Raw genomic sequence first — 14,297 nt, 5'->3', positions numbered from 1 at the left:
TTTTTTTTTTTTACCTCAAATATGTATTACTTGTGTAACTAAAATGATTCACAGCTGTTTCTTCAAAAGGCTACATTTGAGGGCCTCCCTGGTGGCCCAAGGGTTAAGCACCACACTATGAAGCAATCCGCAGCCTCTGCAACACAAGTTCGATCCCCACGCTGGCCAGGGAGCAACCCCCATGGCGCAGACCTCTCCTGACTTGTCCACTGGCTCCCCTCAGCAGTGTATTTCAGTTAGTCTGCCTGTTCTGTTTCCCACTCTGTCTCTGTGAATCCTCTCACCCCCAGCATCTCTGGCCTACACCCCAGCTCTTAATGCAAAATTAAATAAATCTTTAAAAAAAAAAAAAAAAAGGCTACACTTGAGATTAAAAAAGTTTCAGAGGGCCTCCCTGGCGGCACAGGCTGTTGAGCGCAGCACTGTGAAGCTGTCCGCAGCCTCTGCAGTGCTAGTTCGATCCCCACCAGCCTCGGAGCAACCCACATGGGGAGCAGACCTCCCCTGTCTCGACTGCTGCTCCCCTCAGCAGTGTATTTCATCATTCAGCCTGTTCTATTCCCTTGCTCTGTCTCTGGTGAATCCTCTCACCTTCGGCGCATCTGTCCTGTACCCTGGTTCTTGTATAAATAAAATTAATCTTATAAAAAAAAAGTTTCAGAAATGCTGTTCAATGAAAATCATCCCAACACACCAGAAAAGGGGCAGGGTCTCCTTTTAATGGGCTCCCTTGAAAACTGCGGGAGGTGGGGGGGGGGGGCCACATTAATATCCATGAGGAAGGATACCAGCAAAAAGCAACAAAAAAAAGTTACACCACTTAACAGCTGGGGTTTGGAAAGACTAATACTACTGTACAAATTAGGTTCTAATCACCAAACATAACTGGATCAAATTCTCCTATTAGTTAACCAAAAAAAAACCAAATCTGCCAACAGTAGTTAATGACCTTTACTTACTAATTAAGGAAGAAGAATGTTTGGAAGAACAGAGAAAAAAGCAAAAATAACAGCGATGTTTCTCAAAAGTCACAAGAATTACCTTCCAAATGTGCATTTGGGGCCTCCCAGGTGGCGCAAGGTGTTAAATCTCAGCACAATGAAGCAATCCACAACCACTGCCGCACAAGTTCCATCCCCAGCCAGGGAACGGACCCACATGGTTCAGCAGACCTCTCCTGTCTCGCCTGCTGCTCCCCTCAGCAGTGTATTTCAGGCAATCAACCTGTTCTGCTCCCCACTCTGTCTCTTTTGAATCCTCTCAGCCCCAGCACCTCTGTCCTGTACCCCATTTCTTGTATGCATAAATAAATCTTTAAAAAAAAAAATGTGCATTTGGCCCAGTATATAAAAGGCATCATGTACTGAGCACCTACTTCAGATTTACTTAGCTTCAGAATTAGTGCTGGCTTGTTTCATATAAATTACCTCCTTGCAACCTATTAAACAACTGGACAAGGAAGTTACCAGCTCCAATTTAGAGACGAGAAACGGCCTCAGAGAAATCAAAGGGATCTCTCCAATTAAACTAGTAGCACAGTACACACTCGGATCTGTACAACATAAAACCATTATGGTTAATCTCCTTAAGTAGAAGATTGACAGAGAGAATAAGAGAAAAACGAATGTCTGAGATATTAGGGAGTTCAAATTCAAAGGCCATAGAAAATGAAAGTATGAAGAGATCAAGCTTTAAAAGAAGCTGTTTTTAAACCTAATACTGTGAAGATGACAGCTGACAGTTCACTTATCACCTCCTACCTAAAGTTTACTCCCTTCCCAACTTGTATCTCTATATTAGCACATTATTCATTCTTTCAATCAATAAATATTGCTATTACAAATGAGACACCATGCTACACTGTGTTACCATGCAAAGATGAATCAGACCAGAATAAAGGCATGAGCCAGGGGAAGAAATGAAGCAAGACACAACTAACACTTGAACCCAGGCTGATCCCAGGGTGCCCTAGATTTGGTATAAGTTGGGGGAAGGTAAGTACAGGATCCTATGAAAGATAACACTGAATTTAGCCTTTATTTGTTAAACAAATGGAGAAAGGAGTGAGACACTGATGGTAAAGCTTTTGGAGGTAAATTTGTATTAGACTGAAGAGGAAAAAACTATATAAAGACCAATAATAAAGAATTCATCATTAAGTCTCAGCACTATGAAGCTATCTACAGTCTCTGAAGCATGAGTTCTATCCCTGGCCAGGAAGCTACCCACATGGCACACCAGACCTCTCCTGACTCTCCCACTGCTCCCCTCAGCAGTGTATTTCAAAGGATCTGCTTGTTCAGCTCCCCACTCTGTCTCTGGTGAATCCTCTCACCTTCTCCCGGCTGCCCTCTGTCCTATACACCAGTTCTTGTACGCATAAGTAAATAAAAATAAATCTTGAAAAAAGGAAGTGTTCACATAGCAGAACAGCAGTGAAATGAATCAAACAAAATGGGTAAGAACTAAAGAAAGAAGAAAAAAAGGAAGAAAAGAGCAATCAAGAACAAAAGGATTAGGGGCCTCCCTGGTGGCCCAAGGGGTTAAGCCCAGCACTGTGAAGCTGTGCTGCAGCACAAGTTTGATCCCCAGCCGGCCAGGGAGCTACCCACATGGCGCAGCGACCTACCCACATGGCACAGTGACCCTTCCTGTCTCCCCCATTGCTCCCCTCACCAGCATACCTGTTCAGTTAGTCTGCCCATTCTGCTCCCCGCTGTGTCTCTGATGAATCCTCCCACACCACCACCCCCAACCTCGGCACCTCTGGCCTGTACCTCAGGTTCTTGTATGCATAAACAAATAAATCTTTCAAAGTAGTAGTGGTCAAAATGCTGCAAATCTAACAGTGTAAGTATGAAGTGTCATTGTGAATTATGAAAGAACAACTTCAGCAAAGTGGAAGATATATATAAAAGTCAGCCCCCAGAGCTTCAATGAGGAGTAAACAAAGCAGGTAATTCTTTCAAGAAATTTATCAGTAAATGGGAAAGATAATTAGAGAGGGTACAAGAGAGAGGAAGATCCCTTTAAAAAGAAAAACATCATTGTTTTTAGGCAGAAAAAGTGATTCAGTGGCGAGGTAAAGAATAAAAATCCCAAAGGAAAAGAGTAATGAATAAAACACTGTTCTCCAGAGGTGCGAGAGAGGAGTCCAAAAGTAGAACCTGAGAGGTGTGAAAACAGAATAGATCTTCTTTTCAGAAAGGAAAGATGGAAACAGAAATATCTCAGAGGAAAAGGAAAGGAGAGAACCCCTGAGGAATCAGTCATCTCAGGCACCAACACAAGTCTTAGACTTCCCTCATTTATGTCCTTCACTGCTCAAAACCAAGGCTCAAATTTTGCCTCCAATATAGCAACCCCAAAGAGGGCTAATTTACCCCCTTTGAAAAAATCTTTTCGATTTACCCCTTATCTTTCTACTATTACTGATTGATTCTGCTCAAGTCTAAATTTTAATAACCTTCACAGCAGAGTCCTACATCCTAACCCTGCCTCCTACTCTCCCCCAAAGTTTTCCAAATACAGATTTTAATATCATATGTCAGCCAAAATCCCTCTCTGTCCCCTAGTTCCTATCACATCAAAAGCAGTGCCTTAGGGCCTTCCCAGTGGTGCAAGGGGTTAAGTCTCAGCACTATCAAGCTATTGCCAACCACTGCAGCATCAGTTCAATCACTGACCATGGAACTAACCCACTTGGTGCAACAGACCTGTCCTGTCTCATCCACTGCTCCCCTCAGCAGTATATTTTAGATCTCCCTGTTTTGCTCCCCAGTCTGTCTCTGGTGAATCCTCTCACCACCACCTCCCCACCCAGCATCTCTGGCCAACATCCCAGTTTTTGTATGCATAAATAAATAAAATAAATTTTTTTAAAAAATGCTTTAGCTTGGTTTCTAGGCCCTAGTATCTTACCCTACCCCCTTGCCTAATCTATCCACCACATATACCTTATGAATATACCATGTTCATTTAACTCTTATTCAAATTACCCTTCTAACTCTAGTCAAACCCAACCCAGATGAAGCTAATTCATGTCCCACTTTTTCCCTTAAGTCTTGTTTCATTCATCTCTCCATTCAACTCTAATGACTTCTATAGCACAGAACTTAGTACAGGGTGTGTAACAGGGTGAGAGTGTTGCAAATAATTCAACAGCAAAATATCCATTTTTAAATTTACTTTTTGTAAAATATCCATTTTTTAAATGGGGTAAAAAACCTCTATTCCAACAACCATCCCATATACAATACAGGTCTATCTCCACCTATTAAGTATTACAGTGCAAATCATACAAGATAAAACTGCAAAAAAAATCAGCAAAAAGATGCTATGTTTCTTAAAGTCAACATAAATGATAAAGAAGAAACACTTCAATTACAGGCAAGGAAAGGATGATCTAGGTCAACCATTACACAATTGTCAAATTATTAAACAAGTGATAGGAGCTTCAAAGAGTGATGCGATCTGTATATCAAGGATTAAGAAATGTTAAGAGAGGGCCGCCCCTGGTGGCACAGCGGTTGAGCCTGGGCTGCGAAGCTGCCCGCAGCCTCTGCAGCGCTGGTTCGATCCCTGGCCGCCAGTGAGGGTCCCACATGGCGCGCAGACCTCTCCTGCCACATCCGCTGCTCCCCTCAGCAGTGTATTTCGTCATTCTGCCTGTTCTGCTCCCTGCTCTGGCTCTGGTGAATTTTCTCACCCTACTGCGCTTCTGACTGTACCCAGTGCTTGTATAAGTAAATAAATAAATCTTTAAAAAAAATGTTAAGAAAATGACATAATAAAAGATAAAACAATACTGGCAAAATATCAATAATTCTGGAAGCTAAGAGAAGCACATGGAGATTTCTATTCTTTGGTATGCGTGTGCCTGAAATTTTCTACAGTGGTTATTTTAACAAAGAGAACATTACTAAAACTGATTACGTGGTTAAATATTTTTACAAAAATTCATCCTCCTTATGATCATGAAAAAGTAAAGCAAAATAAGATATGTAGGGCCTCCCTGGTGGGGCAAGGAGTTAAACACAGCACTATGAACCTATCCACAGCCTCTGCAGCACCAGTTCGATCTTCGGCTGGTCAGGGAGCTACCCACATGGCACAGCAGACCTCTCCTGTCTCGCCCGCTGCTCCCCTCAGTAGTGTCTTTCAGTCATTTCATCTGCTCTGTTCCCCACTCTGTCTCTGGTGAATAATCTAAACCCCCCCGCCCCCCGCACCTCTGGCCTGGACCCTAGATCTTGTATGCATAAATAAATAAATCTTTAAAAAAATAATAAGGTATGTCATCTCCATTGTACAATTTTGCTGGACCAAATATTAAAGACTATATTTGGTTCTTGTCTTACCGTAACAGTTATTTGACGCAGTCTAACAATTAGTTGCCATCATATTCAAAATTTTGATAAAGATTTAAAGAACTTACTTTCATAACTTAAATTTGCTTTTCAGTAGAAAACCCTAAATAACCTTTTTCTCTCTTTTACAACTAGAAAATTTCAGTCTCCACTTTAACTGGATTGTCAGTGGTCTTCTTCACATAAAGAGAATCACTATTATATTATGTATTTCAGACCATCCCAGAGCTGGTACCCTCCTAAGAACTTTGAGGATACCCAAATTCATGAATACTGCCCAAGTATGAGTTCTCAAAAAAAATCTACTTGCTTGAACAAAAGAAAACAACTGCTGTAAAATCAGCCTCATACGAACCCCAGGAGTTACTTTACTTTAGGTCCAGGCAAGTGTCAGAGACCTTCAGAAGTCACTAAAGAAAACCAAGAGTGGGCCTCCCTTGTGGCGCAAGGGGTTAAGATGCAACCTATGAAGCTATCAGCAGCCACTGTAGCATGAGTTCGATCCCCAGCCAGGGAGATAACCACATAGCACAGCAGACAACTCCTGACTCTCGCCCGCTGCTTCACTCAGCAGTGTATTTCCATCAATCTGCCTGTTGTGTTCCCCACTCTGGTGAATCCTCTGACCCCCGCACCTCTGGCCTACACCCCAGTTCTTGTATGCATAAATAAATAAAACAAGCACCTCTGGCCTGTACCCCAGTTCTTGTATGCATAAATGAATAAATCTTAATAAAAAAAAGAGTACTTCAGATAATTTTGATCTGAAGGGTTTCAGTCTCATCTCCAAAGCTTTCAGTCTCAGTGGCTTAAAGGCTAATCTATGTTTTCTATGACATCTCTTTTTACTATAAGGCATGAAAACCCAAGGGAAGAATATAAACCAAAGTAGTTAATAAACTAAGTGATTGCCTGCTTAAATTAGAAGCTCTGGAAACCAACCTTCAATATTTTACCAAAAACATGCAATGAACAAAGCACTATACGATGCATAAGTACACTTGTAGGAATCAGATGGTATCAACCCAATTAAATATAAAGCACCAGATATCAGGATTAACTATGATGACAAATCACTACAGTTATAAAAAAAAATTACAAAGAGTAGATGAGGGTAAACTGAAGAGGCTGCTTATTCTTACCTAGAGAATCTTATTCTATCACAATATTACAGACAAAATAAACGACAAATAGCATTTGCTAGGGATTTTCTAAAATTTCCAGCCCTAAGCATAACATATAGTATGTTCAATATCTGCTACACCAATGAATCAATTGAGAATAGTAAGGACAATCAATGATGTGTTAACTAGAATTACTTTTACCTTTCCCAAGTTACACTGTATAGTTAAATTTGCATTTTGAGACAGACTTCACTTCTTTAAATCCTCAGTTAAAAAATATCAATAATGAAAATCAAACCAACAAACCAACCATAACCTTCAATCAAAGGCCTGAAAGAATAAATTAAATACTTGCTTCTTCAATCCCATAGTCTTCAGGCAATTTAGATTTTCTACCTCATTTTCAATGCATAATACGTGGTTTCTATAGGCTCCAATATTTTCAATTGTTTCTAATAGAGCCAATATTCCACTGACATCTCTTGAATCAGACAAATTTATATTTCCATTTGTATGCTCGTACAGAAACATCTGTTTCCACTGTCAGACCTAGTTTTTATGTAAATATAAAGGAAAAACTATACATATGTAAAATAAATTTCAATGCAAGCACAGGAGAAAGAATTTTGTCTATGCTGCCAATAGGTTGTCAGCATAGACAAATCACCACCAAAAAAAAAAAAAAATACCTAGGACAATACAGACTAAAGATAATAAGCAAAACAAATTTTTCAAACTGCAATTGCTAAGCTAACAAACAAGGGATACTAAAGCATATTTAAGATATGAATCAACAGAAACAAAAGCGACACACCCACATTCTCCCTCTGTAACTTTAAAGAGCAGGGCTATTTAGTAAAATGAACGCACTCAAAACAATCACTACACACTATAAAATTATTTCTGGTTAAAACTTTACATAGTATTTCAGAAGCACCTGCTGGTGGAGGGGGTGACAATACAGGTGACCATGACAATATGTCTGAGCAGAAACTTATCAGAAGCAAATATTTAAGCTGAAACAAACCGTTTAACAACTAAGTAGCTAGAAATTGTAAAGGTCTCACAACTGAACTAAGAGAAGTCAACTGATCACTTACCTACCTACAGGCAGTCCCGAGATCAAATAAAAAAGAACTTGATCATTTGCCTTCCTTTAACAAGAATACACATCACTACTGAAAACAACTCAAATTAGATTATCTCCATTTATATATACACACACCACATACATATACTTCAAAATTAAAAACTACAAAAGGTTCCGGCGCATACTTTGATGTTGGCTGCTATCAAAAGCATAGGATGCTGCACTTTCACAACAGGTAGTTCAGAAAAATTAATTTATTTAAATTTTGACTAATGTCCAAAAAGCCTTCTCATCTTAGCAACTTTCAATTTGTACCCAAAGTGCATTTCAATCTGCCTCAAGAGTCACTCCGTCAACTAAGAAAACAAGTCATGCCTCATGCAAAACAGAACTCCAGGTAATTAACTGGTTTACTGTATCATGGTACTAGCCAGTCAAAGGCCCCTCTTCTCAAAAAAATTTTGAAAAAAGAAAAATGAAACAAATGTATAACTCCATCTTGAGAAAAATTAAATCTGAACTCAACCAAAAACTCTTCAAAGTTTAACTCTGAGCCAGTCCTCAAAGGAGTTATTTCAGAACGTCTGAACAGAATCAAACTCATACAATAGAGATAAATTTTAAAATCAAAGTAAAATTTCACCCAAAACCTTATCATTAGTAATAGGCTTTCAGTTGTGAACTGATAAGCAACCAAAACTAAACTACAAGTTTCCCTTTAAGTTGTCTGTATATATACATTTATGTATACATTTAAGGTGTACCAAAAACAGCTTACAAATGGCAATTCCTGTGAAGTAGATGATGATGAAGTTCCAGGTAATTCTAGCATGTTTCCTAATGTACTGGTACTGGAGTCTGGATCATCCTGAAAAGATAAATTTATTGAGTTTAATTGCTCTTCTATGGTAACGTTTGTATCTCCTAGTGAAAAGGGGGCTGGGAGAAGGGCTGTTTTTTCATTGCTGCCGTCCACTTCATTTCTTTGCTTATTTTTCTGTGTTTCAGTTTGAGAAGCTAATGGCAAGAATGGCGATTTGACTGCACCGGGTCTACTCTCTGGTGTGCTGTCTTGTTCATTTCCCATGGCCACTTCTACACCATTTTCTGATTTAGGCTCATAATTGCAGCTGGCATTGGTCTGAGTTTCCTCAAAGATCTCCTCTATACTCCCATCCTCTGTGACTGGCTGTTCTGGGTCCATTTCAGAATCTACATCTGCATCGTCCACACAAGTAAAATTCTCAAAGTGCAGAAAGCCATTTTTGACAGTCTTTGTTACTTTTACCTGGAGTTCAGGGGAGTTATTACAAGAGGGTTCAAGTTTCATAGCAAGTGCTGTTGGACCACCAGGACTCAAGGAAGTGCAAACTGGCGACTGAGCTCTTGAATCACTCTTTTCAGGGTCTTGAAAGGAATCTGATCCATCAGCAGACCCATTTAAATACTCTACATTGATCATGGAGGCCAAATCCTGTAGTCTCCGCAGTGGAATGTAACAAGATGGAGAATCTTGTCCATAAGCATTTTGGGATGTTCCACTGGCAGTCGATAACTGCATAGTACACCCATTAAGTGGCTCAGAAAAATTGGATTGACCATTACCGAAAGGGCTGTCCTTGTCTTCAGGGGCATCTAAATTCACTGGATTGGAAAAGGGCAGCACACAATTTCTTCTAGGTAGTTCACAGGTCTGATCCATCCTGGGCCAGCATCAACCTGGAATCCAAAAATACTTCAATTAATCCAAGTTAATAGGCCATTTGACGCTTATCTTCAAAATGGCAGCCACTTCTCAAGGCCTAGTGGCCTGGATGCCTTTCTACAGCACTTTCATGGGCGGAAAAAGTTCCCGAGCCAACGATGGAAAAATGGCCTCGGTGAGCCTCCGCAAACTCCATCTTCCCGGGGCTGATCTTGCCACATGGAAATAGCCCGTCCCTTTCTCCTGCACTGCAGACTGGTGGACAGTTGGGCTGAACTAAATTTAAAATCCCTTTGGCAGTAAATTCCCAAATCTCAAACAGTAATCTTCCGCCCTCTTCCCCGCTGGGGGGTCCATCGGCCGGATCTCCCTAAAGGATTGAGCTATGGGGTTCGAGGGGGCTCCCCGACGCCGCACAAAAAGGTTATCCGCCCCCCCCCCTTTCCAGGCTCGCTCAGGCGCAGCGGTCACAATAGCGCTGCACCCAGGGCCAGTCGGCGCTGGAGCCTTTGCAGCGGCCGTGCCCAGGCCTCAGGCGAGTGGGCCGAAGCGGGTGCACCCTGAAGCTCGCCTTCCTGCCTGCAGACCTGCTTGGCTCACGACTGCAGCAGCCGAGAACCCGGACGCGGCCAGGGGAGAAACGGAGGCAGGCGGTGAAGCCGAGTCAGGGCAGCAGCAGCAGCTGCTACAGCTTGACAAACATGGCTGCTGCCGCCGCCTGCCCGGGCCGCGCTCCTTCCCGCAGCCGCGGCAGCACCTCCTGACCAACCCGATCGCGCCCGTCAATATCCAGCAGCAAGCAAAGTTGGCTGCAGGAGGGCAGCCGGCCCCGCTTACCCAAACCCGCTACCTGAGGGGAGGCGGAGGCCGAGGTGCGCGCGGGAGGCCGGCGGGCCCGGGCCGCGCCGGGAGGAAGTTCGCCGCGGCCCGGCCGGCTAGGCCAGAGCCCGGCTGGTAGTGATGGAGGGGGAGGGGTCCCACGGCAGCCTCGCCGCCGGCCACCGACCCCGCGTCGCGCCAGACCCTCCCCCGAGCCCCTCACCTCACTGCCACCACCATCTTCCCCGCCCGGCCGCCTCCTCCCCTCCTCCTCGCGCCGGCCCGCCGCCCACCCCAGCGCACTAGTTACCGTGCCCCGCGCCCCCTCCCGGGCCGGCTGGGGGAGGGGGTGACCCTCATGACACTGGGGCGCGAGCGGAGCAGTGGGGAGAGAGCGGAGCCGCTCGCCGCACCCCCCTCCCCCCGCGTCTCTTCAGGGGAGAAGGCAGCGAGCGCGACCTGCCCCGGCCTATTCCGCCGCCGCCACCACCTCCTCACACCCCCACCGCGCGCGCCCCCGCGGCTGCGCGTGCGACCGAGCGCCTCGCGCTGGCCCGCGTGTGGCAGGGCCCGGAGTGCGCGCGCGCCCCTGCCCCCACCGCGCGCGCTCCCTCGCCTCACTCTTCGGGGTTCAAGGCGGGTGAAGTCGGGCTCGCGAACGCGCCGCCCAATCAGCAAAGCCGCCGCTACCGCCCCCTCCCCTCCCCCTGCGCGCCCGTTCGCGGCCCGGGCCTACGGGCCGGCCCGGCAGCCCGGGCGGGGCCTAAGGCGGACTCCCCAGAGGCCTCGCGCGCCTCCCAGGAGTGTCAGGGCCTGCGGGCGTCGTGGGTGGCACTCCGATCCCCTCACCTCCCTCGGGGAGCTGCACAGACCCCGGGCTGCCCAAGGCTCAAGTACCCTACCCGTCTCCGGCCCCAACCCCGGAGGCACCTGGCCCGGCCGAGGCCGGTCGGACCGCCCCGCCAGCCCCGCTCGGGCCCGCGTCAGTCCCGGCCTCCATCTTAGGTTACAGCCCGGGCTCCCCATCCACTGGGCACCTGCCCTCAGCCCGCTCGGCTCGGCCCGAGGCCAAGGCCGCCCCCCTCCTGCCCGCGGGGCTCACCTGGGGGTTTGGGCTGGGGTCTTCGAGGCCTCAGGCCCCAAGCCGGCGCGGCCACAGGTGAACCCCCTGCCCGGCCGCACCCCAAACCCACACCATCACCACAGACCAAGCTGAACAGGAAACAAAATGGAGGCAGCAGCTCGGGTCGGCCTCCCCGAGTCAAGTCTGTGCAGCCTCAGGGCTCCCTCCTGCCGCAGGCCCGACGCCCGCGAGGCAGGGGGCTGGCTCGTCCCGGGTGCGGCAGGCAGCCGCCCTAGAGCTGCGCAGACAGGCCGGGACTCGGCCCGGCTGTCCCCACAGCCCCTCACCCACTACCCCTGCCCTTCCCCCTCTCCCCCATGCCTTTCCCTCCCCCTGCCCGACAGTGCGGGGTGAGCAGCTCCCCGGAGCTGGGCCGGATCGGGTCGGGTTACCCGTTCCGGCACTGCCGATCCGGCCGTGGCCTCGGCTGGGGGATGAGGCTCGGCGACCCCCGCGCTGAGCCCACCCCTGGCACCCGAGCCCGGCAACTGCCTGACAGCGCGCCCGCACCTCGGCCGGCCGCCGTGCGGCCCCCGCCCAGTGAGGCCGAGGTCCCAGCCCGGGCACCGCCGGGACGAAGCTGCCTCACTAGCCCGGGGCCCAGGGGTCCTCGCAGCTTCGGGCGGAGCGAGGGGAGCGCGGGGGGAGGGGTCCACTAATCCCTGCACCGCCTCCCGCGCCCAGTCTGGTCTGGGCCTGGCACGGGGACCCCGGCAGCGGGCGCGGGCGGGCGTCTGTCTGTGCGGGGCGCGCTGGGCAGGGGACGCGGGCTGGGGGCCCAGAGGGGCCGCGCCTCGCACCGGGGACGCTGCAGTTCTCGGCACCCAGGCAGATGGCCCTCTCGTGCCACAGTCGCTCGGCGCGGGCCGCCTGCTCCGCAGCTGGGCTCCCCGGGGAGCGCACGCCTTGCCCCTGCGGACCCGGCCTCGCGACCCCGGCGGAACTGCGCCGGGCGGGGGGTTCGCCTGGCTAGCCCGGCAGAGCCTGCGGGCCTAACCCCCAGCCAGGGTGCCTGCTCTCCGGCGCCTGGGACCTCGAGGCCTGCTCCCGGGGCCCCGCACCACCGGCCTGCCGTGGCCGCGGCGCATGCAATCATCAAAGACAGCACAGGAGCAGATCCAGGAACCAGAGCCCAGCCTAAGTTCACGATTCCGGCCCCCAGGTTCTTCCCCCAACCCCAGCGACCCCGTCACCTCCAGGGCTTGCTCCCGGGCAAAAAGCTCACCTCGGGAGCTAGCTGATCCCTAGGGGGCTAAGCGCATCCTCACTATTCAGAGAAAGCCACCATCAACCGCCATAAAAAGTCCGCCTCCTCCAGAAAGCCTTCTGTGATTCCAGTTAACTCCATCTCAAAGCTGAGGGCACCGCCCTCGAGAGCCACGTGACTACCATTCCTCCCAGGGCTTAGTAAATGTGCATAATTATTGGCCCAGTGGAGTGTTTACCTGCGGCCCTTATATCTGTTAACCGTGAGCCCACCTGGGAGAAAGGCCACTTTGGGCGGTGCCCTGCCAGCGCTGGGCTGCCTAAGCTCCATCCTTCAACCTTCCCCAACCTCCCCTCAGAGACCGGCCTCAGTAGACTTGGAGTTTGAGATGCCCTCGGCCCGCTGCTCTCCAAGGCCCACAGTCCAGCCATGGAGGCACACGAGTAAACAGGTCCTTAGCACACTGTAAGTGTTGGGATGGGGGCCCTGCCGAGACAGCAGGTGGGCTCTCTCAAAGGGAGGGTGCCCTTGGAACCAGAAGTATAGAGGGGAGTCAGGCACTGCCACCCTAAGGGGCTTCCTTCTGTAGAAGACAGTGAGGTACCAAGAATGTTCCCAGGTGCCAAGTCAGGCTGGCAGTGTTCTGTGTGTTAGAACTAGCCAGAGAAGAGCCGGTCTAGGGCCCAGATCCTGCCTATGGGGACCAGCCTTTGTTCTGCTAAGGAGTCATTCTTGCTAACCCTCTGGGCAATTCAGTGGGGAAGCTCTGACTGATTCCTTCCTCACACCTCATAATTTAAGCCAATCATTTCTGATCAACAATTACTCCCCGCCATTTGCCTCAATTCCTCAAGGTTCCCCCCAGCCCTTTACTTTCCCACCTGTCATCCTGAGACCCTGGCAGCTGCCACTGTATGGCCTTGAACTAGTCACTTGACAGCCCCATGTCTGTTTCCCCAACTGTGGCTTCCACTGCATAGGGTGGCTTGAGAAATGTAAGTGTTAAAGGACTGTACAGACTAAACACTTGATGAATGCTGAGCTGTAATTCTCTGCTTCATTCAGTAACTATTTCTAGCATTTCAAGCAATAGTGTTGGGTGCTAGGGAAACAACAGGTGAAATGCTTGCCTCAGAAAACCTCAGGCCTCAGGTAAAGAGTTAAATGAAGGTGCTAAGGTGTGAAAAGGGACTGGGACCATGGTTCCTCCCAGAGCTGACCTCTGAATGTCACTGCCCTATAGGAACTCCTCTTTCTAACCTCTCAGCCATCCTGGAAGAGCAATGGAGGCAACAGGGGACAGGCATGTGGGGTGAACAAGTTACTGACAGATCTTGGTGTTAAGTCTGGAACCCCAGGAAAAACCTTTTGGACTTCCCTGGAGTGACTTCTAAGGGCCCTTCTTGCCTCGTGCATTGGAACTTGGCCACAGAGTTCTCAGGGCACATCTATCCCCTAGGAAGCTTTCCCATCCAGTAGGCCCTGGCTGAGCATCTCACATACTAGCATGGGGCTGAGGCATCCACAGGCCCACTAGTCTCCCAGGACACTGGCTCCTAAAGTGGGAGAAGAAGGGCAAAAGTGTCCTGCTCTCCTTGGCCCAGATCTGGGACCATTTTTAGGTCTGTGCCTCCCATCCTTAAGTCAGAGACTAGAATTAATAAATCGTGGCTGAGTCTGTGCAGTGTGCTGACACCATGTTGGGCACTTGATACACATAGTTCCTTCAATCCTTTAGCAATACCGTAAAGAACTGAGGTTAAAAAAAGGGGGGGGCCTCCCCAGTGGCACAGCAGCTGAACGCTGGGTTGCGAAGCTACCCGCAGCCTCTGCAGTGCCAGTTCAATCCCTGGATGCTCC

The 14,297-nt window shown here is 48.6% G+C and overlaps 1 protein-coding gene across 10 annotated transcripts in view; it reads right to left on the bottom strand.

Moving 5' to 3' along the window:
• NSD1 (nuclear receptor binding SET domain protein 1) overlaps positions 1-12,477 on the bottom strand; it is a 149,201-nt gene extending 136,724 nt beyond the window's left edge. Inside the window, exons 1-3 of one of the 10 annotated variants that reach the window (XM_037499090.2) lie at positions 10,139-10,156; positions 9,189-9,302; positions 8,362-8,451 (exon numbers count right to left, since the gene is read on the bottom strand). In XM_037499090.2, the coding sequence (XP_037354987.1) occupies positions 8,362-8,451; positions 9,189-9,218 (120 nt within the window). In that variant the 5' untranslated portion in view covers positions 9,219-9,302; positions 10,139-10,156. Of the gene's footprint in view, positions 1-8,361; positions 9,303-10,138; positions 10,160-10,330; positions 10,352-10,417; positions 10,577-10,723; positions 10,752-11,009; positions 11,023-11,209; positions 11,374-11,740; positions 11,791-12,455 lie in introns of those variants that run through there. The other 9 variants (XM_037499087.2, XM_037499082.2, XM_037499081.2 and 6 more) reach the window with 9 other exon arrangements.
• Between the last annotated feature and the right edge of the window lie 1,820 nt (positions 12,478-14,297).

Source organism: Talpa occidentalis, unplaced genomic scaffold (genome assembly GCF_014898055.3).
Source record: "Talpa occidentalis isolate TD23 unplaced genomic scaffold, MPIMG_talOcc4v2.1 talOcc4.9, whole genome shotgun sequence".
Classification (NCBI taxonomy): domain Eukaryota; kingdom Metazoa; phylum Chordata; class Mammalia; order Eulipotyphla; family Talpidae; genus Talpa; species Talpa occidentalis.
The sequence above is the reverse complement of the archived record's forward strand: the minus strand, read 5'-3'. Positions and strand labels throughout refer to the sequence as shown.